This window comes from Diaphorina citri, unplaced genomic scaffold (genome assembly GCF_000475195.1).
Source record: "Diaphorina citri unplaced genomic scaffold, Diaci psyllid genome assembly version 1.1 scaffold179, whole genome shotgun sequence".
NCBI classification, from domain to species: Eukaryota; Metazoa; Arthropoda; class Insecta; order Hemiptera; family Psyllidae; genus Diaphorina; species Diaphorina citri.
In genome coordinates this window covers 6,698-31,411 of record NW_007377616.1, presented here as the reverse complement: position 1 = coordinate 31,411, position 24,714 = coordinate 6,698, and the positions used below count along the sequence as shown (strand labels likewise).

Here is a 24,714-nt window from a genome sequence, read left to right as displayed (position 1 = left end):
AAAAAAAAAAGCCGACCACGTCTTAACACAGGAAAAGACAGAGAAAGAAGAAGACTCTGAAGTCTGAATAGCAAGGGAAGAGTACATAAATTCTTAGTTTTGTGGTGCCAATTTAAAAGCTGATTGAAATCCCAGTGAAAAAGTTAAGGAGCCAATATACTGATGGGTAGAAGAGTTGCCAGTCACGTTCAACAATTTGGGGGTATAAGTATTGGTTTTGGTATAAGTAATGTTATCGGCTATAATAAACGCCCTTATAACTGCGACCTGGTTAAACCTTTTGTGACAAATAATTGGGGGGGAAGGTAAAAAGAAGAACAGAAGTAGCAAAGTTTTGTAATCTTCGATTTCATTTCAGGCATTGCGTTTACATCGTTCATCCTGAGTAGAAAGATGAAAGTGTCGGAGTACTCGCCTAGAGTGTGTTTTTTTATCGTCCGTCTTTGTGTAGAGTCCAGACACAATTTGAGTTTAACTTAATCCCTTTTGATTAAGAAATTTAATCCACTGAAATACGGTCCTCCAAAAAAAAAAAAAAAAAAAAAAAAAAACAAATTTTTAATTTGATGAATAGGGAGGAAAAAATTTAAAAAAACCTAAATTTTTTTTAATATTTTTGTTTTTTTTTGCCTTAGATTCTACTTTATTATGCTTTCTAATAGATGTAGTCGATGGTCGACATTAAATATTGAAATCTAATGTCGAATCCGGAATTTTGTTTAGGAATTTTGTTTTGTCCTTTCAAGACTCAAACAAATGCTCCTCTCAACTTATAACCCGGGGTCACCAAGCACCCTATGTTGACGAGTACCACAGACTTCACTTTAGGAACCGCTAGTTGCTGAGTTCATAGTTGACTTCTATTGAGAACTTCTGAGCCTAGGGTCCCCCACTTGTTCTCCAAGACTCAGTACCTCAGTAGTTTTTACATCACTACATCAGTACCGAATTAGAAGCCGTGAGTGCTACGTCGTGTAACGTATAGTGAGATTGGTACACATTTGGTGCTGAGAACTTCAGAGCCTAGGGTCCCCCACTTGTTCTCCAAGACTCAGTAGTTTTTACATCACTACAATTCACTACATCAGTACCGAATTAGAAGCCGTGAGTGCTACGTCGTGTAACGTACAGTGAGATTGGTACACATTTGGTGCTTAAAAGAAACATCCTTTCGATTACCTAATTAATTACCTACCGGTGTTGTATTTGTGCTTATTATAATCGTTAATCCAATTAACTTAATTTTCAAAAGGTCATTAAACTGGTGCAGTAGTCAGCTAGTCAGTACCTTTAGTGCTTTCTTTATAAATCATCCTTTGAATCGTTAAATCACCTTTGTTTGTCTTAATTCTTACTATTAACATAAGAAGAAAGTAAAATATAAAATAATTTTGTTGTAGTAGTGCTTCCTAACTTCCTTTGATTCGATCAATGTGTGTGTTATAATGTTATTCTAATTATAACACGGTGGTGTTTCTAAAATTCTACCATTTACCTAGGTACTTATTTAACTGCAGTAAACTGCTCATTTGTGCACATTGTGATAAAAGTGATAAAACACAAAAGGTAAAAAGAAGAACAAAAGTAGCAAAGTTTTGTAATCTTCGATTTCATTTCAGGCATTGCGTTTACATCGTTCATCCTGAGTAGAAAGATGAAAGTGTCCGATGGAAGGTAAAAATAACAACAGAAGTAGCAAAGTTTTGTAATCTTCGATTTCATTTCAGGCATTGCGTTTACATCGTTCATCCTGAGTAGAAAGATGAAAGTGTCCGATGCTGTTGTAGGAACCATGGCTAGCTGTGCAGACACTTTGGCCTGTCTGGGTTATATTCTGGTGGTGCAATCTTGGCAAATGTTCCTAGGTAAGATCCATTTTAGTTGACATTCAGAGGCAATTTTTTTTTTTTTGTAATTTTCAAATCTGTGGATTACAAATTTTATTAAAAAAGTGATTTTTTTTTTTAATGTTAAAATACGGCCCCTTCCCCCTTTTGTGACCATCTGACCATGTCCACCTGAAATCAACTAGGTACCTAGACCCTACTTACTCTTGAAGTTACACCTCGGCCATGTGCTAAAGTTTTTTTTTAAAAAAAGAGGTTTGACAGAGGGAACTGTAACTGCTATGGTCTTATCGTCCCGAAATCGAAGAGAGAAGGAAGACAGGAATGGGGAGAATGGCGTAGTGGTCATGTTCCTTGACATTTGACGACAACAACAAAACCAACTACATCCCTATCCAACTACTTTCATCACTGTCAAAGTTGACTACTTTTTGTTTCAGGGGGACTTTGCTACGTCACGGATAACTCGCCCGAATCCTGCCGAACATTTCGCATCGGTATTCTCCTCGGAGCTTACTATATCTCGACGCCCATTGGTAGAGGCTTGGCCGGCTATCTGAACGTCAAATACGGGTTCATCAACTGTTACTTGTTAACCATTGTCATCTTTATTCTAAGTCTGGCCATTATTGTGTTCTGTGTGTCCGAGAAGTCGAAAGCAGAATACGTGAGTGAAGCCGAAAAAACCAACAGCATCAAGAAAGCGCTGAAGTTCTATGACAAAATTAGCATTACTAGTGGAGACAAAAATGACAGTCCCATGGAACAACAAGCCATCTGCGAGCACAGTCAAGATGTACTTGCTGCAACTAATGAGCATATAAGCCGTTTGGATAAAATGATATCTGAAATGAATGGAGATGAAACCGAGCACCATCTCAAGAAAAGTGACCATGTATCGGAAATCAAGAAGGATGCAATCATCACTTTCAACCATTCAGTGAACAGTGAAGGGAAAGCAGACATGGCGTTTGAAAACAAAGCTTTTGATGATACCGAGTGGAAACAAGTACCCAAACCAAAAAAGTCGAAATCTAAGAACAAATCCGAGAAAGATGCTCCGTACGATGCGTACGTTGAAGGAAAGAGACCACCTTTAGAAGACGATTTGGACAAACTAGCCAAACGACGGCCATTCATTGTTATGGCGTTCATGTCATTGTATGAGAATTGGAAACTGCTATTTCAACCCCGGGCCAACAACAGGACAACCATATTGGTTCTCATGGTCTTAACTTCGCCATATTTGGTGGCACCTATGATAGGTAAGTTATGTGCGACCTTGTAGGTAATTAAATTTTTTGCGGGAAAATTCGATACACATTCCCATATCATTCTAAACGAGATGCCTCTTTTTTTTTCATTACGAGTAATTTCCCACTATTTATTCGGCTCATCTTTTTACATGATTTTTTTTTTTCTCATTAGGGAAGCACATCTGCCTTGTAAGCCCTAGGTCCCAAGTTCAGTTCCCCCCCGTGGCGAGCACTGTGGATTCGTTTATGGAGCAAGATCCACTGGGCTTTTTAATTTCTCTTATATATACATATTGTTACAATCCTACAGTTCATAAAGAACTTTCAATAATAAAGTGTTAGGAACTGAACTGTGGATTCGTTTATGGAGCAAGATCCACTGGGCTTTTTAATTTCTCTTATATATACATATTGTTACAATCCTACAGTTCATAAAGAACTTTCAATAATAAAGTGTTAGGAACTGAACTGTGGATTCGTTTATGGAGCAAGATCCACTGGGCTTTTTAATTTCTCTTATATATACATATTGTTACAATCCTACAGTTCATAAAGAACTTTCAATAATAAAGTGTTAGGAACTGAACTGTGGATTCGTTTATGGAGCAAGATCCACTGGACTTTTTAATTTCTCTATGGGGGTTTTACTCTTCCTAATAGTTTTTCAGGGGCGCATGACTATGTCCTTTTTCCATGATAATATTTCACAGTCCTGAAACAAAAATGGTTAATGGACTCAATTGGTAGTCTCACTGCCGTCTTTGATTGATAACCTTTTAGCGGAATTTAGTAGCGATTTCGATTTTGAAAAAAGTAAAACCTTAGGAGAACAAAACATGGACCAACTTACCCAAAAGCAATAAAGGCCGGTATTGAAAAGGTGACTCCAAGGGCGAAAAAGGCCGCGGGCCAAAAGTCCACCGTGTGTTTACTTTTTAATTTCTCTATGGGGGTTTTACTCTTCCTAATAGTTTTTCAGGGGCGCATGACTATGTCCTTTTTCCATGATAATATTTCACAGTCCTGAAACAAAAATGGTTAATGGACTCAATTGGTAGTCTCACTGCCGTCTTTGATTGATAATGATAACCTTTTAGCGGAATTTAGTAGCGATTTCGATTTTGAAAAAAGTAAAACCTTAGGAGAACAAAACATGGACCAACTTACCCAAAAGCAATAAAGGCCGGTATTGAAAAGGTGACTCCAAGGGCGAAAAAGGCCGCGGGCCAAAAGTCCACCGTGTGTTTGTATACCATCATGTACAGGGGAGTGGTCACTATAGGCACAAAAGAGGTTAGAATACTCTGGGCCACCAGAACTTGACCTGGAAAAGGAAAGCAAAGGCCAAAATTATTATTTTCAAGTAAAAATCGACCAAACGGAGTGAGATCTAAAGGTGTGTCCAAACATGGTCGACCGGCCGTCGATCGATGTCGACTGAACCGTCCACACTGCCTGGACAACACAGATTCACCTCGTCGATCGATCGTCTGTCGACCGCCGGTGGACTATGTTTGGGCACACTTTGAGATTTTTTCCCAAGAGATTGACGGAAGTTTACCCTTTATTCTGCGACTAGCTATCGGAAAACCCTGTAAAATAAATAAATAATAAAAAAGGAAAACTTACTAAGATCGATGAGATCAATTTCCTTGGTCATTATGGAGGTGGAAACAATGAAAGCTGCTCCATGGAATAAATCAACTAACGGAACTGAAATCAGAAGAAAATCCTGGATACGGCCCTGACCATACTGAATATAGGTATTTTATAGGTTTCCCCATTGCAAACCTCACGATACGCCACTTCTGCTTATCAGTGAATTCATTTCTACTTACCTACATATGTATATGTATACATAAGTATATCAGTGAATGCATTCCTACTTACCCATGTACATAAGGAAGGCCGTGTTAACAAACATGTAAGCTATGCATTCCGTAATGTCCGACACGCAAGCCATAAGTCCTATGGTGGTGTCTTTGAATTTGAGCAACCGGCCCAGAACCATCCCGGAAAACAGGATACCTGAAAATAGAATAACGAAGTTCTAAATGCCTCACGCTCAGACGGTCTGACAGACCTGGACTTCAAGATTTTTCCACCAGACACGGGCAAAAGGAATATTGGAATACACTAGCAAAAAGATTATTGAAATATGGAAATTAATTAAGTTGTAAAAAGGCTCTACTTTAACACATATAAATTCATGATTAATGCAATAGCTCAGTGATAATGGTAAATGTTTCAAATTATAGGCGGATAGTTTTAGTATATATGTAATTACAACATTTGAGGGCCCTTAGATATCCTTTTAGACCTGACAGGTTTGCCTGAACAGGTCCGCTTGTCAGGTCTACCTGATAGTGAGTGGCTGGCCTAAGAAAACCATCAGCAGAATATATGATCAGCTGTATGCAAAACAAAAAGTATTTCCATACAGAAAGACTACCTTTGTTTTGCCATCTTTCAAGTTGTTTTATCTCAACGCATTTTTCGCTCATGAGTCTCATGACCTTGATGCTTAGCATGTATTTAAATAATTATTATTTCATTTTATTTATTATTGTTATTATTCAAGAGGTTGGATAGAGCTATAACTTCTAAGGTCTTATGCCCGGCACACATAAAATAAGCCACACACATTCAAGCATGGTTGGTACATGGTGATTTTATTATTCGCAAATTTTTCTCCGCCCCCCTCGAGCTCAATTTTTCTCCTTATCTGTAGGCCAGGCTCCGAAGATTTGGTAGATTCTACGAAGATTTGAAGCATCTACATTACCCTCGACAAAATCCTGTATACGGCCCTGACCATACTGAATATAGGTATTTTTTTTAGGTTTCCCCATTGCAAACCTCACGATACGCCACTTCTGCTTATCAGTGAATTCATTTCTACTTACCTACATATGTATATGTATACATAAGTATATCAGTGAATGCATTCCTACTTACCCATGTACATAAGGAAGGCCGTGTTAACAAACATGTAAGCTATGCATTCCGTAATGTCCGACACGCAAGCCATAAGTCCTATGGTGGTGTCTTTGAATTTGAGCAACCGGCCCAGAACCATCCCGGAAAACAGGATACCTGAAAATAGAATAACGAAGTTCTAAATGCCTCACGCTCAGACGGTCTGACAGACCTGGACTTCAAGATTTTTCCACCAGACACGGGCATAATAGCGCGACCTTATTGGCTGCCACGAGCCGCTTATGCATTTTCAATGGTTATCTGAAAGAGCGGCCTCTGAGTGAAATTTTGCTATTTGCTTAAGGGAGATGTTTTCGTACCATGGGGGACTATGGGTAAACACCATAAAAAATGTTTTGGCAACTAAGGTGTTGAAGTTAAAAATTTATATCTCTTTGGCGGAACTACCTAGTTCCAAAGAAATTGGTTCTTGGTTCTTGGAAAGGAAAACATACCTATGTACAAATGTACATCTTTCACTCGTTTGTACTTGGAATTCGCTGAATAAATAGTGCTAAGCGTGACAAACTTACCAATAGAGGCTCCACAAGCTCAAACTTACCAATAGAAGCTCCACAAGATCAAACTTACCAACAGAGGCTCCACAAGCTCAAACTTACCAATAGAAGCTCCACAAGATCAAACTTACCAACAGAGGCTCCACAAGCTCAAACTTACCAATAGAAGCTCCACAAGATCAAACTTACCAACAGAGGCTCCACAAGCTCAAACTTACCAATAGAAGCTCCACAAGATCAAACTTACCAACAGAGGCTCCACAAGCTCAAACTTACCAATAGAAGCTCCACAAGATCAAACTTACCAACAGAGGCTCCACAAGCTCAAACTTACCAATAGAGGCTCCACAAGATCAAACTTACCAATAGAAGCTCCACAACATCAAAATATCGAACCCGCGGTCTAGCGCTTACAAGGAAGACGCACTACCAACTAAGCTAACTAGGCTGGCAGTCAAACTTTTTGATAGGGAGAAAAAAAAAACTTGTAGGTATATGAAAATAATGAATATATTCTGTGTATTTGAATTGTAGATCTGTTAATGCCCTATCTTATCACAGAGAGATTTTTCAGCTAATCCAGAGTTAAGATATATTGGCCTGTATAAATCAAATGGCTTACGTCAAAGAAAACCCTTGACACTTAGTGAACTCTCAGTGATAAGATCAGCCATAAGTGGTCTCATGAGGGCTCGTTCCTGTATTTTCCCTTCTATTTTTCAGTGCCAATTCTGGATATCTTCCATGGATCAGCCCAGATTGCTGCTTCAGCCATTATCAGTAAGAATATGGACGCAACCGAACGTGGTAAGTCATTAAGTTAGATCTAGAAGCAATCTCCGGTGTGCCCGGCGTGTATCACTCCAGGCTTGCATGCCGGAGGTCCCGGGTTCGATTCCCAGCAGGGCCCAAGTTTTTTCGCCTTTGTGCTTGGAAGTTGGGGTGCACTAAGCGATCTACTCAGTCAAATTATACGCCTACATTACTTTAGACATACCTCATAGAGCCTTGAGGTAATGCCACGTAATTGTACCAAAGCAGTACAATTACTTTATTTAGACTGCCAACGTAGGACAAAGTCCCTTTTTGTCAGCAGTTTCAAAAAGTTTCCTTTATTGGTTACAAATAATTGTTTTTGTTACAATAATGGGGGGGAAAAAATGTAGGTAAAAAAGGCATAGGTACCTCAAAAACCTCGCTCTTTATTTCCAGGTAAACTTTTCGCCGTCAAACACAACATGGACGCTCTCCTTCCTGTGGTTCTCTATCCTCTCTACAACTTTGTCTACCGGTACACTTTGTCCTACTTTCCCGCTGCTTTCTTCCTCATTAGCGCAGCCTGTGCGGTAATAGGAATTGTATCTTTCTCGTAAGTTTTTTTTAGTAGATAAGTACCTATTTTAATTAGACTTACTTTCTCGTGGACACTTGTTGCTATATTGAAAGCCCAGAAGAGAACAGCCGCGGTAGACAAAAGTACCTACCTTATAAAGTCATTCGACTAGATAAGATGGAACCTAATGTGTTGGTACGTACCTAACATCTTCTCCTTCAGTCCTTCCTTCTTCCTCGCCTTTTCCCGTGGTCAGACGGGGTCGGCGTTCTTCGTCAGCCTCTCAATCAGCCCTGAGGTGATTGCTTTGGGCTGCCATTTGTTTTGGCTATAAAAATACTCCCAGTATGAAAGGATCTCAGATATTATTTCTGGGCGTTCAAAGGTTTTGATTCCAAGTTAACCCTCTAGCAGGAAACAAGTTTTACTATTCTACTCTTAATCTTAATGCTGCTGTCGATCTTTTCTTTACAGATATATCTGCTATTTGCAGAGAGACAAACCTTACTTTGTGAGCACCAAATTGTAGCAGCTCAGCTGTGATGGGAACTGACTGGTAGGTAACATGTACATACCTGTAAAACTTCTCGAGTCAATGCCTGACAGGTATACTCTAGTTTGAAGGTGTCGATCGACATCGAGTCAATTTTACAAAGTCCGTGCTTTTGCTATGGAATTTGTAGCAAAATAGGTATAAAGAAAGAAAAAACACTCCCTTGTAATGTAAGTTGAACCTTTCAGGAATGGATACCAGTTCCATTTTTGTTATTATTATTATTATTAAAATATTTGTTATAAATTTATAATAATAAAGTATGTATATATATACATAGTGTTACAATCCTACAGTTCATAAAGAACTTTCAATAATAAAGTGTTAGGAACTGAACTGTGGATTCGTTTATGGAGCAAGATCCACTGGACTTTTTAATTTCTCTATGGGGGTTTTACTCTTCCTAATAGTTTTTCAGGGGCGCATGACTATGTCCTTTTTCCATGATAATATTTCACAGTCCTGAAACAAAAATGGTTAATGGACTCAATTGGTAGTCTCACTGCCGTCTTTGATTGATAACCTTTTAGCGGAATTTAGTAGCGATTTCGATTTTGAAAAAAGTAAAACCTTAGGAGAACAAAACATGGATCAACTTACCCAAAAGCAATAAAGGCCGGTATTGAAAAGGTGACTCCAAGGGCGAAAAAGGCCGCGGGCCAAAAGTCCACCGTGTGTTTGTGCTTGAATCCATATGGAGGACTGCCACCAGTAGGTGCACGCAATGTTGAGCAGATCAGTAAGGACATAACCCAACATGGGAAGCAAGATGAATGGTTTCCGAGACCTGTAAATGTTGAAGAAGTGTCTGATAAGATGGTGTGACCAAACATAGTCGACCGACGAGGTGAAGAGGTCAATCTATGTTGTCGAGGTAGTGTACGGTTTCAGTCGACGTCGATCGATCATCTATGTTGTCAATTGACGGGGTCGACTCTGTGTTAACAGAGCTTAATAGATGTTTAACATTACTGTTTAACAGCTTAATAGATGTATAACTGCTAAGGTCTTTAGTGATAAGGGCTTTGACCCTCTATTTGGCAACAAGTTACCCTCCTACTCACATTAACCTCATCGTGGGAAAAGCCAGCAGCTCGCCATTGCAGGAAGACCTTGTTTAGACTGCAGTAAAGGGACTTTCCGGTTTCATTCTGGCAGGATAAACAAGGTACTCAGAGGGTGAAAGACGCTCCTCCATGAGAATGGATATTTCCAATGGAGTTATTGTTTTGCCGTGTTGATCAACCAGTCACAGGGCTGGCAGCTTCTTTATTTATTTGTTATAATAAATAAATGTTTCTCTCTTCTACTTTATCAATTTGAATGTTACCTTTTCCAACCACTGGACAGAATTAGTATGAGCACTCTACTAGACACCATCACAGTCACTCGATATGAATCCACCACTGCCACTTCTTTCTGTACGGCCACCTCATTGGGACAGATAACACCTGAAAGTACCACTGCCACTTCTTTCTGTACGGCCACCTCATTGGGACAGATAACACCTGAAAGAACAACAGGGATGAATTGTCACCAAGATGTTTGTTTGTCTGTGTGAGATTTCAGGATGCTGGAAAGGTTTGAGGCTTTATGACCCTCTTGGATTAAGGATTTGGGGCTTTAAACCATACCAAAACACCACCCAAACTAGAAAAAAAAAAAAAAAATCCAATACCAAAAACTTTTCAAAACCACAACACCTCTCCTTTTTTTTCTCCAATGATGCGCAGGAATACCAGGTCGTTCACGCCGGTTCTCGGTTGAGAGTTAGATTAGATGATAGAGGTTGATTTTTTGCAGATAGTTGAAGAGGGATTTAACGCCCTCTACATCATCTGCAAGGGAAGGAGGGTGGGGAAGTGATGCTCTTATCTGCTCTCTACACCTCTCCTTAGGCCAGCCACTCACTATCAGGTGTACCTGATACTTGGCGTGTGGCTTGGCCAAGAATCTTCTTTTTACAAATTAAATAAATAATAATAATAATAATAATAATAATGATAATAATAATAAAAATCTTCCCAAAACAGTTACAGGCTCAACCCACTACTTACCCATAACAGGTCCGGTTCCGTTCTTGTAGCAAAGTTTCTGCAGGACCAAGTTGGCCCGGCCCATTTCCGATATTTGGGCTGTCAGGAATGTGATCAGTAGGGCGGGCTCAATAGTGATGGAAGACACACATCGTTTGAGGAACATCTTGAAAAATTTGGCCTAACAGGTGATGATGGGTTAACTGATGAAGATTTTGGGTTAACAGGTGAAGATTATGGGTTAACAGGTGAAGATTGTGATGATTTAACAGGTGAAGGTGAAGATGGTTTAATTGATGAAGATTATGGGTTAACGAGCGAAGATTTTGGGTTAACAGGCGAAGATTGTGGGTTAACAGGTGAAGGTTGGTAAAGATGGTTTAACAGGTGATAGAGTCCTAAGGATAAGCTTTCACATTTGTCCAAGAGACTACCCAGGTCTTGGGCCTAGTCCTGGCAACTATACAGCTTTTTGAAACTCATGATCTATAAATAATATAAGATGGTTTAATTGGTGAAGATTATGGGTTAACGGGCGAAGATTTTGGGTTAACAGGCGAAGATTGTGGGTTAACAGGTAAAAGTTGTGATCATTTAACAGATGATGATTATGGTTTAACAGGTGAAGGTTGGTAAAGATGGTTTAACAGGTGATAAAGTCCTAAGGATAAGCTTTCACATTTCACATTTGTCCAAGAGACTACCCAGGTCTTGGGCCTAGTCCTGGCAACTATACAGCTTTTTGAAACTCATGATCTATAAATAATATTTAGACCTTACCCGCACCCTACAGCCTATGTAAAAAAAAAAATATTAAATAGGTATTTGAAGATATTTGAACAGAGAAGGTAATGAAAATCATTGCAAATAAAAGTAAGATATTCATTTACACTCCAGGCTAGAGCAAAAAAAAATAAATAAATAAATAAGGCCACAAAAGATTCTCATGTAGGTATTTACTTATCAGTAATCGGTATGCATTTTATTCCACCATAGTATAGTGGTATAGTCTACTCTTTATGGTTTCGGTTAAATATGTATGTGGTGAAAATCTACTTCTTCAAAATACAGGTACCTACTACAAATTACAATACAGTCAACATCGCACCCTACAGCCTATGTAAAAAAAAAATATTAAATAGGTATTTGAAGATATTTGAACAGAGAAGGTAATGAAAATCATTGCAAATAAAAGTAAGATATTCATTTATGCACCCTACAGCCTATGTAAAAAAAATATTAAATAGGTATTTGAAGATATTTGAACAGAGAAGGTAATGAAAATTATTGCAAATAAAAGTAAGATATCCATTTACACTCCAGGCTAGAGCAAAATAAATAAATAAGGCCACAAAGATTCTCATGTAGGTATTTACATATCAGTAATCGGTTTGCATTTTATTCCACCATAGTTTACTTTATGGTTTCGGTTAAATATGTATGTGGTGAAAATCTACTTCTTCAAAATACAGGTACCTACTACAAATTACAATACAGTAAACATTCTCTCAAACGTCTTCAAAAGCTCCGATTAATCATTTTCTCCTGGGTTTCAGTTGAAAACTCCGTGTTCCCGCTGTTCGTTCGCACCAAGTTTGCGTGGACGGAGGCAATGTATGGATTGTTTGCCGCTTTCAAATTATCCGTCATTGTTGTAGGTAAGAATCACTCAGGTTTGACCCGTTGACCCATTAAAAAAGAAAAAAAAAATGTAGCCAAAACCAATCACCCAGGTTAGGGCTGATTGAGATGCTGACAAAAAAAGCCGACCCCGTCTTAGCACAGAAAAAGACCGAGAAAGAAGAAGAAGACTCTGAAGTCTGAATAGCAAGGGCAGAGTACATAAATTCTTAGTTTTGTGGTGCCAATTTAAAAGCTGATTGAAATCCCAGTGAAAAAGTTAAGTAGCCAATATACTGATGGGTAGAAGAGTTGCCAGTCACGTTCAACAATTTGGGGGTATAAGTATTGGTTTTGGTATAAGTAATGTTATCTGTAGCCAAAACCAATCACCCAGGTTAGGGCTGATTGAGATGCTGACAAAAAAAGCCGACCCCGTCTTAGCACAGACAGGAAAAGGCCAAATAGAGGGTCAAAGCCCTCATCACTAAAGACCTTAGCAGTTATACATCTATTAAGCTGTTAAACAGTGATGTTAAACATCTATTAAGCTCTGTTAACACATAGTCGACCCCGTCAATTGACAACATAGATGGTCGATCGACGTCGACTGAAACCGTACACTACCTCGACAACATAGATTCACCTCTTCACCTCGTCGGTCGACTATGTTTGGTCACACCATCATATCAGACACTTCTTCAACATTTACAGGTCTCGGAAACCATTCATCTTGCTTCCCATGTTGGGTTATGTCCTTACTGATCTGCTCAACTCCAAATAGAGGGTCAAAGCCCTCATCACTAAAGACCTTAGCATTTATACATCTATTAAGCTGTTAAACAGTAATGTTAAACATCTATTAAGCTCTGTTAACACATAGTCGACCCCGTCAATTGACAGATGATCGATCGATGTCGACTGAAACCGTACACTACCTCGACAACATAGATTTACCTCTTCACCTCGTCGGTCGACTATGTTTGGTCACACCATCATATGAGACACTTCATCAACATTTACAGGTCTCGGAAACCATTCATCTTGCTTCCCATGTTGGGTTATGTCCTTACTGATCTGCTCAACATTGGGTGCACCTAGGATTGTAACAATATGTATATATAAGAGAAATTAAAAAGCCCAGTGGATCTTGCTCCATAAACGAATCCACAGTTCAGTTCCTAACACTTTATTATTGAAAGTTCTTTATGAACTGTAGGATTGTAACGGTGCACCTACTGGTGGCAGTCCTCCATATGGATTCAAGCATTGGGCACTGGTCTACTCATCGGTAAGTAGAAATACTTCTAGAAACATATCTAGAAAACGAAAGATTGGGTTTTGTATCATTGGTCGACGCAGAAAGACCTGAAACTGAAAGTTGTTGTGGTTTTTGGAGAAATCGCCTTTTACCATCTCAAAAGTAAAACATCATCTTGATGGAGGACTCATTTGTGAAGTTCCATATGAATTAAGATGAAAATAATCCAAAGATTCCAAACAAAGTGAAGTGTATCAGTTATTATTTTCATCTTAAAAAAGTAAAAAAAAACATAATCAGTTTGCTTCCTAAGAATACCAATGATTTCTCTCTTTTCCATCTTGAGGTTCGTAAAATTAATTTCAAACATGATTTCTTCCATTGTCCACAGGCATCTCTGGGGTCGGCTCCTTGTTGATGATAGGATGCATGTTGTACGCCTCTGACAACACCACTCCTGCTGAGAGAACGCTCCGTATTGCTATCTACCAGGGCCTCAGCATGTTTTGCGTTCCCCTTGGTGATTATGTCAGTGGCTACCTCATGTTGAACATTGGCTTCTATCCGTTGTTCATCATGTCTGTCGTGGGCAATACGATCTCCATAGTGCTCATCTGGAAGACGATGAAAGAGAGCAAGCTGCAACAAGATAGACAAGCGCTTGAAGGTCGGCACAACAACCTAGATATTAACAAATATCTATCAGCACAGTGGTCAGAACGATCGCCTTTCAAGCCGTAGGACACGGGTTTGATTCTCTTTCAAATTTGAAATATCTAGAGCAGATGAATAAAGATGGGTTATACCAAAGAGGTTGTCAAGGTTGAGGGGATCGTAGATTTTGTATGAACGCCGTCAAACTATTTTGAATATGCAATGTGCAATACAAAAAAGATAAGACCATTTCCCATTTCCAACCTACCTCTCCTGTAAACTTTTCCTGTCAGCCAAATTAATTTGGACAGTAGCGCGTCTACGCCCGGGGAGGATTTTATCCAAGACAGGTAAAAAAGTTCTCAGAACAGCTGGCTTTCTCGTGTTCTGTCTTCTTTCTCTCTTCGCTTTCAGGACGATAAGACCTCAGCAGTTACAGTTCCCTCTATCAAACCTCTGGCTCTGGGGGGAAAAACTTTTTCACATTACCAAGGAGTCAAGACTTAGGGGACCTATTTATATCAAGGAACTTGGGAAGAAACGTGCCTATACTTACGCCTACTTGTTCTAAGTTTACTTATACATATACCTACTTACATAGCTACCTATAAGAGCTGCTATAAATTTTATTCCTTCAGTACCGGCTGTTCAAGATCAAGATTTCAGCATAATAAAAACTAGTGGCGGATATTGAAGTTCAAATTTCATGTCCTTTGGTAGAATTCGTAGAGCTACTTAGATCTTCTTCTTTTTTTCACCTTTTCCCGTGTACAGACGGGGTCGGCGTTTTTCGTCAGCCTCTCAACCAGCCCTAACTAGGGTGATTGCTTTGGGCTGACATTTGGTTTTGGCTACAAATTTTACGAGCGGATGCCCTTCGCACATAACCTTTGCTATATCTTTAGCAAGGGGAATTCAGGCTGGTATACTCCCTGTTTAAACCAGACTTAGCTCTACATTATATTAGGAGGTCTAATATACCTACCTAAATGGAGGTCTTTCGTGACGAAATCCCCATGTGAGGAGTCCAGTACGTAGGACTATTGCACCCCATTCTTGTTGTTTCCACACTTCTCCTTCAAACATTTTCTCTGTTTCTTTTATGAAGTTCAACAGGTAGGCAATAATTTTTTTGGTGCCTTCCCAATAATAAAAAGTAAAAACGTAGAATTTGACCCCGAATATTGAGTAACAATGACAAGTGACTTACTCATCTAAATTGTTACTCATTGTGTGATACTCATTTGTTTTATTTATTTATTACCCTAATTTGAGTCATTTATCTTTATTTTCCCTTTAATACTCTATTTAATCATTAATATTCTTTGAAAGTCTTTGAAAGTCAACCAAAAAATCATGTAAAAACAAAATGTGAGCCTGATTGGCGGGCGTAAGCCATGTAACAGGAAGAGCTCAGATGAACCAAAAAATCATGTAAAAACAAAATGTGAGCCTGATTGGCGGGCGTAAGCCATGTAACAGGAAGAGCTCAGATGAGCATTGGCTTAAATCTCATCAGTGTTATCTGATAAGGGAGTTATAATAATGATAAGGAGTTATAATATTAACGAGTTATAATGATGATCATTAGAACAATGATTTTATTGATGCTGTTGTCATTCTATTAGTGCCACTCGAACCCAGCTAGGACCTACTTGTGAATCATGTCGAGTTATTGGAGTCAGTTTTTGTTGTACCTTTGTACTTTCCTTCTTTTGTACATTCCTACTATTTGTCTGGCAGTCATCCATTACCAGCGTGAGAGAATAAAGCTTACCTAATTATTCTAATAATATTTATATTTTTTTCCATATTTCAATAATCTTTTTACACTTGCAATGCTGCTACTCGATCAAAGTATCTTCTCAATTGTCCTCACGAGGCTGAGTGCACCCCGAACTCCAAACACGGAGCCGAAAAAATTTCGACCTCGCCGGAAATCTACCCAGAGATCTCCGGCGTGCAAGGGGCCTACGTTGGTGTATTTAGTTCAGTGTCACAAATCCATGATCACTCGAGGTTTGCTGATAACATTACAGCTCCCTGTCATTAATTTTAATCTGGTCACAATCGATTTCGCATTTGTCCATCAAATAAAGAGTGGGGGGCCCTGCTCTTATCAATTTTATTCTTAAGCTGTGTCCACACATACACAAATAATCGACGGTTGTTGGTCGAACTATAACCGTACACTGCCTCAACAACATAGATTCACCTCGTCAATGGACGGCCGTGGACTACGTCTGGACACAGCTTTGCTATTGGCATAATGGGACAATCAGCTGATGGCATAAATAAGGTACCCCGTACATAAAAATAAGGTTAAATTAAATACATTTTTTCCATCTGTAAAGTCGACGGTTGTTGGTCGAACTATAACAACATAGATTCACCTCGTCAACGGACGGCCATCGACTATGTGTGGACACAGCTTTGCTATTGACATAATGGGACAATCAGCTGATGGCATAAATAAGGTACCCCGTACATAAAAATAAGGTTAAATTAAATACATTTTTTCCATCTGTAAATAACTATAACTCTCCATAAAAATAATAAAAAGTACATTTTTTTTTCTTATCTGAACATTCACCATCCAATCTGTTGACATATTGTCGTGTTGTTATACAATCGAACAAACATAGCCTGCCTCGGTGGCGTAGTGGTCAATACGCTCACTTGGTAGTCAGAAGGGCGTGGGTTCGATCCCAGTAGAAGTATCAATTTTTTTCTACCATTTATACCGCATCCACATGTTTTTTTTTTTTTACCTACAAATGAACTAACACCTATGATATTTACAGAGCCTTAACACCTACAAAATAGGTAGGTTAGGTATACCTACTTACGGAGCCATTGACTTTATCAACTCCACAAAAATTATTATATGGACCATTTAGACTTAGACACAGATAACAATGGTTTTATGAATCAAACTTACGTGTACCTATTTCAATTATATAACGTAACAGGTGATAGCAAGGAAACTAGCCCGGCACAAAACTTTCTCACAAAATTGAACCTACAAATGAACTAACATCTGTGATATTTACAGAGCTTTAACACCTACAAAATAGGTAGGTTAGGTATACCTACTTACGGAGCCATTGACTTTATCAACTCCACAATAATTATTATATGGACCATTCAGACTTAGACACAGATAACAATGGTTTTATGAGCCAAACTTACGTGTACCTATTTCAATTATATAACGTAACAGGTGATAGCAAGAAAACTAGTCCGGCACAAAACTTTCTCACAAAATTGAATTTCGGCCGGTTGGTCTCCTGTGGAGGCTCAGAAGGCCGGTTCGAACTGTCCTAGACTTTGAAAAATTGCCACACATGTTAAGGCGTTCTGATATTTGTGAGAACCAAATGACAACGCAACGATTTAAATATGCATGTGGCCGTGGTTATGAACAAAGCTGAGATAGGCCATTCTGAGATGTTCTTGGCAAGTGGAAAATGATGTGGTAACTTAACACAGAGCCTTCATGAGCGTGTAAAGTTGGTCTTTGCTTATCTGGGTCCTTGGATACTTTATATTCGGTCGTTCGGGAAAACGGTATGTACTGTATCTACTACGTAATTAATTCACTACTTTTCAAATGTTTTGGATTTTGTATTGCCATTTTGCCGACCCAAAACTGCTAGTCCAGATGTACCATACGAATACCACTATATTTCAGTGACACTAAATGAAATTGTTATCAGATATAAGTTCATTTCTTATCAAAAACCGACAATGTTATATTTACAACCAAATGAAATAGTGGTTGGCTGGAAGAGCTCCGTTAGGAGAATCCTGCCACTATAAATAAAGCGTTAAAAAAAAAAAAGAATACATAGGTAAATTTAAAAGAGGAACGATCAGGGTTCATTCCTGGAAAAAATGGGTTTCTCTATGTGCATTAGGTGCGGAGCTGTGGGGACATTCTGGGAACTTTATTGTCGGACCCCGTATATGAAACAGGGTGTCTACCAAAATGTCGAACTGTCCTAGACGTGGATGAGGAACCTTCCACACTTTTTTCGAAGGTGTTCGATAACAGCTGACTACTTGAAAATTACTTGTCCGAAAAGAATGAAGAATGAAATAGTCTTTGCTTATCTGGGTCCTTGGATACTTTATATTCGGTCGTTCGGGAAAACGTTATTTACTGTATCTACTACGTAATTAATTCACTACTTTTCAAATGTTTTGGATTTTGTAATGCCATTTTGCCGACCCAAAACTGCTAGTCCAGATGTACCATACGAATACCACTAATTTCAGTGACACTAAATTAAATTGTTGTCAGATATAAGTTCATTTCTTATCAAAAACCGACAATGTTATATTTACAACCAATCCATGAAATCACAAAAAATCAAAAATGTTACTCAGCACTGCACTTGAGAGTCAGTTTACGTTTGTTACAATGATATTTTTTATTTGTCACTTAAGTAATCACAAAAAATGTAAACTAAATCACAAGAATAAGGGACCAGCATACAAAGCAAACAAAAATAAATATAAAATAAATTTTAAAAATTGCCGCCGGAACAGAGGGTTAGAAAAAAAGCCCAACAATCCCACGTTATCCTCGCTTAAGTTACTCGTACCACTCCAATGCAAAACTGTAGAAACAATTCCTATCTCACCTCGTCCGAGCTCATCTCAGCCCTGTTCATAAACACAGCCTGTAGGTAACACAATTAAAATTTAAGCATTCTTCTTCTTTTAAGAATAAATGTGGAACATCCATATAAAATGTTATAATCCCAGTTATGCACCTGTTTAAGACTAATATATTTATAATGATTTAATGAAGTTACAGCCTTTTGCCACATACTGTAGTGACCTATTCACCTATTGTTATCAAATCTGACTCCGTATTTTCTGAATAAGAGGAAGGCAGTGATAGTGAAACAATTTTTTAATTGTACTGAATATGTACCTACATAAATTATTAGGTATTTTGTATTGGTCATAATTTATTAGGTATAAATCATAGAGTTGTTTATACCTACCTACATGTTAGCATGTTACTGTTGTTAATTTTAAAAATATACCTAATTATTAATTATCACAAGCCTTTGGGGATATCACAGCTTTACTAAGTGCAAATGAAAATCAATATTTGCAATCAATTCCCATTATTCATCAATCTTATTAAACTGGTAATGCCACCACTAATCGCTCCTGGATTGAAGTATCTACCCAATTGTCCTAACGAGACTGAGTGCACCCCGCACTCCAAGCTAACTATAGTAGGTACAGAGACCAACAGTCTCACAAACATGATCCTTTAGTCCCGGACTAAAATGAGAAGTTTTACCTACTTAAAACTGATATGTATTTATTTTGTGATAAGCGACCTAATAGATACCAGGAAGTAGTTCTGACAAGGTTAAGAATTGGACATACCCGTCTTACCCATTCCTTCCTCTTTACAAAATCCCCTCCCCCTATATGCGATTGTGGTGAACCACTTACTGTGAAACACGTCATACTCAGCTGTCCTATTCATGAACCGCTACGCCATACCTATGATACAACTCCATCCCTAGGCAATTCAACCGCCAGTGTGGACGCCGTCATGGACCTATTGAACAGATTGGAACTATTCCACCAAATGTAGCCAAAACCAATCACCCAGGTTAGGGCTGATTGAGATGCTGACAAAAAAAAAAAGCCGACCACGTCTTAACACAGGAAAAGACCGAGAAAGAAGAAGACTCCGAAGTCTGAATAGCAAGGGAAGAGTACATAAATTCTTAGTTTTGTGGTGCCAATTTAAAAGCTGATTGAAATCCCAGTGAAAAAGTTAGCATTTTCAATGGTTATCTGAAAGAGGTGCCTCTGAGTGAAATTTTGCTATTTGCTTAAGGGAGATGTTTTCGTACCATGGGGGACTATGGGTAAACACCATAAAAAATGTTTTGGCAACTAAGGTGTTGAAGTTAAAAATTTATATCTCTTTGGCGGAACTACCTAGTTCCAAAGAAATTGGTTCTTGGTTCTTGGAAAGGAAAACATACCTATGTACAAATGTACATCTTTCACTCGTTTGTACTTGGAATTCGCTGAATAAATAGTGCTAAGCGTGACAAACTTACCAATAGAGGCTCCACAAGCTCAAACTTACCAATAGAAGCTCCACAAGATCAAACTTACCAACAGAGGCTCCACAAGCTCAAACTTACCAATAGAGGCTCCACAAGATCAAACTTACCAATAGAAGCTCCACAACATCAAAATTACCAATAGAGGCTCCACAAGATCAAACTTACCAATAGAAGCTCCACAAGCTTTGAACGCAGCATACTCCCCGTACTGGGATTCCGTCCAACCAAATTTGGCCCGAACATAATAGTAGAGTAGACTGTACTCGCCTGAAAACATATCACTGACTTTAATTCACGGAAAACATATTAGACCTTGTGTAATAATTTAAAAATCTATTTATTTATTTATTTATTTGCACTAGTAGCAACAAAGGCCATGTGTGTTAAAAAATATAAATATTATTAGAATAATTAGGTAAGCTTTATTCTCTCACGCTGGTAATGGATGACTGCCAGACAAATAGTAGGAATGTACAAAAGAAGGAAAGTACAAAGGTACAACAAAAACTGACTCCAATAACTCGACATGATTCACAAGTAGGTCCTAGCTGGGTTCGAGTGGCACTAATAGAATGACAATTGACAACAGCATCAATAAAATCATTGTTCTAATGATCATCATTATAACTCGTTAATATTATAACTCCTTATCATTATTATAACTCCCTCACTTTTTTTTACACCAATAATTTACGACATACAGCCTGATTTCCTCGAATTTGCCATCAAAAATTTTGTAAAAAAAGAACGAATGTGCCATCAAATTCATTGAAATAAGCCTGAAATAAGAAATTTTGATTTCGATGGCCGGATTGGCCTGTCCTCAAAAGAACGAATGTGCCATCAAATTCATTGAAATAAGCCTGAAATAAGAAATTTTGATTTCGATGGCCGGATTGGCCTGTCCTCAAACACCAATAATATACGACATACAGCCTGATTCCCTCGAATTTGCCATCAAAAATTTTGTCAAAAAAGAACGAATGTGCCATCAAATTCATATTGAAATAAGCCTGAAATAAGAAATTTTGATTTCGATGGCCGGATTGGCCTGTCCTCAATTTTCCATCTTTCCTTGCAAGAGACAGTCATTACCTGCTGCAATGCTCCCATTATTTGATATTTGACGAGGGAGAAAAGTTGCTGAGATTAACTAGGCTAGGTGTACCGAGAAATCTAGGAATAAATCCCCGTTATTAATCTCTCCAGGCTCCAAGGGCAGTAGAGAAATACGATATCGACATACTGACTGAAATTTGAAATGTGATTCCGAATGTTCGATTCCCGCCCGGGGCGGATTTTACCCCAGATAAGGTTTTTTCTTGGATCGGGTGTGTTTCTATCCTGTCTTCCTTCACTCTTCGCTTTCGGGATGATAGGACTCTAGCAGTTACAGTTCCCTCTATCTAACCTCTAAAAAAAAGTCATGTTCTTTGTCATGGTGCTGGGCGATCACTCCTTTATTATTCCTACGGGGGGCGATGAGTCATAAAAGGTTGCGCACCACTGCTTTACACGAAAAGATTCGGCATACAAACGGCATACATTATCTGCAAATAGATCATCTGGTAAGTAACTGATGTCAAAATACTGGACATCTATTACGAATATTTTAAATAACAATGGGGCATTATAATTTTTGTTCTGTGATATGAGACTATTTTTGTTTTATGAAGAGAGTGAGACTGTTTGTTATTTGACTATTTATGAATAGTATGAGACTATTTGTACATATGATACCGTGAACATGAACCATTTCTTATCAGTCCAGACGGTTCGTAAACAAGTGACAATCTAAAGTAGGCAATCATTTTTTTTGGTGCCTACGAAATAATAAAAAACGTAGAATTTGACCCCGAATATTCAGTAACAATGACAAGTGACTTACTCATCTAAATTGTTACTCATTGTGTGTTACTCATTTGTTTTATTTATTTATTACCCTAATTTGAGTCATTTATCTTTATTTTCCCTTTAATACTCTATTTAATCATTTTTTATCTGCAAATAGATCATCTGGTAAGTAACTGATGTCAAAATACTGGACATCTATTACGAATATTTTAAATAACAATAGGGCATTATAATTTTTGTTCTGTGAGATGAGACTATTTATGTTTTATGAAGAGAGTGAGACTGTTTGTTATTTGACTATTTATGAATAGTATGAGACTATTTGTACATATGATACCGTGAACATGAACCATTTCTTATCAGTCCAGACGATTCGTAAACAAGTGACAATCTAAGGTAGGCAATAATTTTTTTGGTGCCTACGAAATAATAAAAAAAGTAGAATTTGACCCCGAATATTGAGTAACAATGACAAGTGACTTACTCATCTAAATTGTTACTCCTTGTGTGTTACTCATTTGTTTTATTTATTTATTACCCTAATTTGAGTCATTTATCTTTATTTTCCCTTTAATACTCTATTTAATCATTGCTTGTGGAGCTTCTATTGGTAAGTTTGTGCTTGTGGAGCCTCTATTGGTAAGTTTGAGCTTGTGGAGCCTCTATTGGTAAGTTTGAGCTTGTGGAGCCTCTATTGGTAAGTTTGTCACGCTTAGCACTATTTATTCAACACCTTAGTTGCCAAAGCATTTTTTATGGCGTTTACCCATAGTCCCCCATGGTACGAAAACATCTCCCTTAAGAATATAGCAAAATTTCACTCAGAGGCCGCTCTTTCAGATAACCATTGAAAATGTATAAGCGGCTCGTGGCAGCCAATAAGGTCGCGCTATTATGCCCGTGTCTGGTGGAAAAATCTTGAAGTCCAGGTCTGTCAGACCGTCTGAGCGTGAGGCATTTAGAACTTCGTTATTCTATTTTCAGGCATCCTGTTTTCCGGGATGGTTCTGGGCCGGTTGCTCAACTTCAAAGACACCACCATAGGACTTATGGCTTGCGTGTCGGACATTACGGAATGCATAGCTTACATGTTTGTTAACACGGCCTTCCTTATGTACATGGGTAAGTAGGAATGCATTCACTGATATACTTATGTATACATATACATATGTAGGTAAGTAGAAATGAATTCACTGATAAGCAGAAGTGGCGTATCGTGAGGTTTGCAATGGGGAAACCTAAAAAAAATACCTATATTCAGTATGGTCAGGGCCGTATACAGGATTTTGTCGAGGGTAATGTAGATGCTTCAAATCTTCGTAGAATCTACCAAATCTTCGGAGCCTGGCCTACAGATAAGGAGAAAAATTGAGCTCGAGGGGGGCGGAGAAAAATTTGCGAATAATAAAATCACCATGTACCAACCATGCTTGAATGTGTGTGGCTTATTTTATGTGTGCCGGGCATAAGACCTTAGAAGTTATAGCTCTATCCAACCTCTTGAATAATAACAATAATAAATAAAATGAAATAATAATTATTTAAATACATGCTAAGCATCAAGGTCATGAGACTCATGAGCGAAAAATGCGTTGAGATAAAACAACTTGAAAGATGGCAAAACACAGCAACAGATAGGTAGTTTTACTTATCTAATTGTACCTACAATATTTAGCTGTCAAAATTTCTTAACTTGGCGGTACGAAGCTCTTTAATCTAGTGATAGTGATTTTAATGTGTTGTTTTTAAGGGATTTACCTACCTAAGAAGAGTTTTCTCTATTTTTTTGCCTACACATATCGATTTTTAATTTTTTGATACACTTTTTAAAATAATAAAAATCATATAATAATATTGACCACAACCTTTATTATTATTATTATTATTATTATTATTATTATTATTATTATTATTATTATTATTATTATTATTATTATTATTATTATTATTATTATTATTATTATTATTATTATTATTATTATTATTATTATTATTATTATTATTATTATTATTATTATTATTATTATTATTATTATTATTATTATTATTATTATTATTATTATTATTATTATTATTATTATTATTATTATTATTATTATTATTATTATTATTATTATTATTATTATTATTATTATTATTATTATTATTATTATTATTATTATTATTTTATTTAATTATTTTAACTAATTTCTGTTGTAATTTTACCTTCTTTCTTTATTATTTATAGATCATGAGTTTCAAAAAGCTGTATAGTTGCCAGGACTAGGCCCAAGACCTGGGTAGTCTCTTGGACAAATGTGAAATGTGAAAGCTTATCCTTAGGACTTTATCACCTGTTAAACCATCTTTACCAACCTTCACCTGTTAAACCATAATCATCATCTGTTAAATGATCACAACTTTTACCTGTTAACCCACAATCTTCGCCTGTTAACCCAAAATCTTCGCCCGTTAACCCATAATCTTCACCAATTAAACCATCTTAACCTTCACCTGTTAAAGTTCAACGCCCGGAGCAACATAAACCCGACAGTCCTTACACTAGTCGATCCCGCCCGATATCACTGACCTCTGTGCTGAGCAAACTCCTTGAGAAACTTTTAAACCGGATTGCCACTACTCACCCAACTGACCTTCTGAGAAACCCAATGGTCCACTCTAATACCCCAAATTTCCACTCTAACACT

At 37.7% G+C, this 24,714-nt stretch overlaps 1 protein-coding gene and 2 long non-coding RNA genes across 4 annotated transcripts in view; 1 reads left to right on the top strand and 2 right to left on the bottom strand.

Moving 5' to 3' along the window:
- Nucleotides 1-3,342: 3,342 nt before the first annotated feature.
- LOC103505496 overlaps nt 3,343-24,714 on the bottom strand; it is a 28,061-nt gene continuing 6,689 nt past the window's right edge. For both annotated transcript variants that reach the window (XM_026820821.1, XM_026820822.1), the window contains exons 5-10: nt 20,339-20,440; nt 6,062-6,199; nt 4,733-4,816; nt 4,271-4,427; nt 4,034-4,126; nt 3,343-3,604 (exon numbers count right to left, since the gene is read on the bottom strand). In XM_026820821.1, the coding sequence (XP_026676622.1) occupies nt 4,093-4,126; nt 4,271-4,427; nt 4,733-4,816; nt 6,062-6,199; nt 20,339-20,440 (515 nt within the window). In that variant the 3' untranslated portion in view covers nt 3,343-3,604; nt 4,034-4,092. The remainder of the gene's footprint in view (nt 3,605-4,033; nt 4,127-4,270; nt 4,428-4,732; nt 4,817-6,061; nt 6,200-20,338; nt 20,441-24,714) is intronic.
- Nucleotides 7,278-9,168, bottom strand: LOC113465892. The gene is made up of 2 exons (XR_003390467.1): nt 9,087-9,168; nt 7,278-8,948 (listed from the first exon to the last, which is right to left on the bottom strand). It is a non-coding gene; the product is annotated as an uncharacterized LOC113465892 (long non-coding RNA).
- Nucleotides 15,599-24,498, top strand: LOC113465891. The gene is made up of 2 exons (XR_003390466.1): nt 15,599-15,815; nt 24,255-24,498. It is a non-coding gene; the product is annotated as an uncharacterized LOC113465891 (long non-coding RNA).